The 461-nt window shown below is 59.7% G+C and overlaps 1 protein-coding gene across 2 annotated transcripts in view; it reads left to right on the forward strand.

Annotated features, from left to right (window-relative positions):
- The window catches only part of LOC106957784 (LIM domain-binding protein 3-like), a 36,600-nt gene that overhangs the window by 23,509 nt on the left and 12,630 nt on the right, over positions 1-461 (forward strand). For both annotated transcript variants that reach the window (XM_015049255.1, XM_015049256.1), the window contains exon 6: positions 269-457. In XM_015049255.1, the coding sequence (XP_014904741.1) occupies positions 269-457 (189 nt within the window). The remainder of the gene's footprint in view (positions 1-268; positions 458-461) is intronic.

Genomic DNA, 461 nt, shown 5'->3' on the forward strand with positions numbered 1-461 from the left:
TCCAATGCGTCCCCAACGCGTCTCCAATGTGTCCCCAACGCGTCTCCAATGCGTCTCCAATGCATCTCCAATGTGTCCCCAATGTGTCCCCAACGCGTCTCCAAGGTGTCCCCAACGCGTCTCCAATGCGTCTCCCATGCGTCCCTAATGTTTGCTGTGAGCATGCAGCTTTCTGGTTGGTGCTTCTTCTTCTTGTTTTAAACACAAACCCAGTCGTCCAACCGTCCTGTCCTCCATGTCTTCCTGGTCGTGTCCGTCCTCCCCTCAGCGCCGGCTTCAGCCCCGGCGTGCTGAAGGACTCGGGCCTGTCGCCCCAGAAGACCATCGAGGTGACTGGTCCGGGCGGGAAGGCCACCATCATCCACGCCCAGTACAACACGCCCATCAGCCTGTACTCGCAGGACGCCATCATGGACACCATCGCCGGCCAATCGCAGGCCAAGGGACACGATGCTGGGTAG

This window comes from Poecilia latipinna, unplaced genomic scaffold (genome assembly GCF_001443285.1).
Source record: "Poecilia latipinna isolate Pla-1442-1.1 unplaced genomic scaffold, P_latipinna-1.0 Scaffold936, whole genome shotgun sequence".
In the NCBI taxonomy this organism is placed as follows: domain Eukaryota; kingdom Metazoa; phylum Chordata; class Actinopteri; order Cyprinodontiformes; family Poeciliidae; genus Poecilia; species Poecilia latipinna.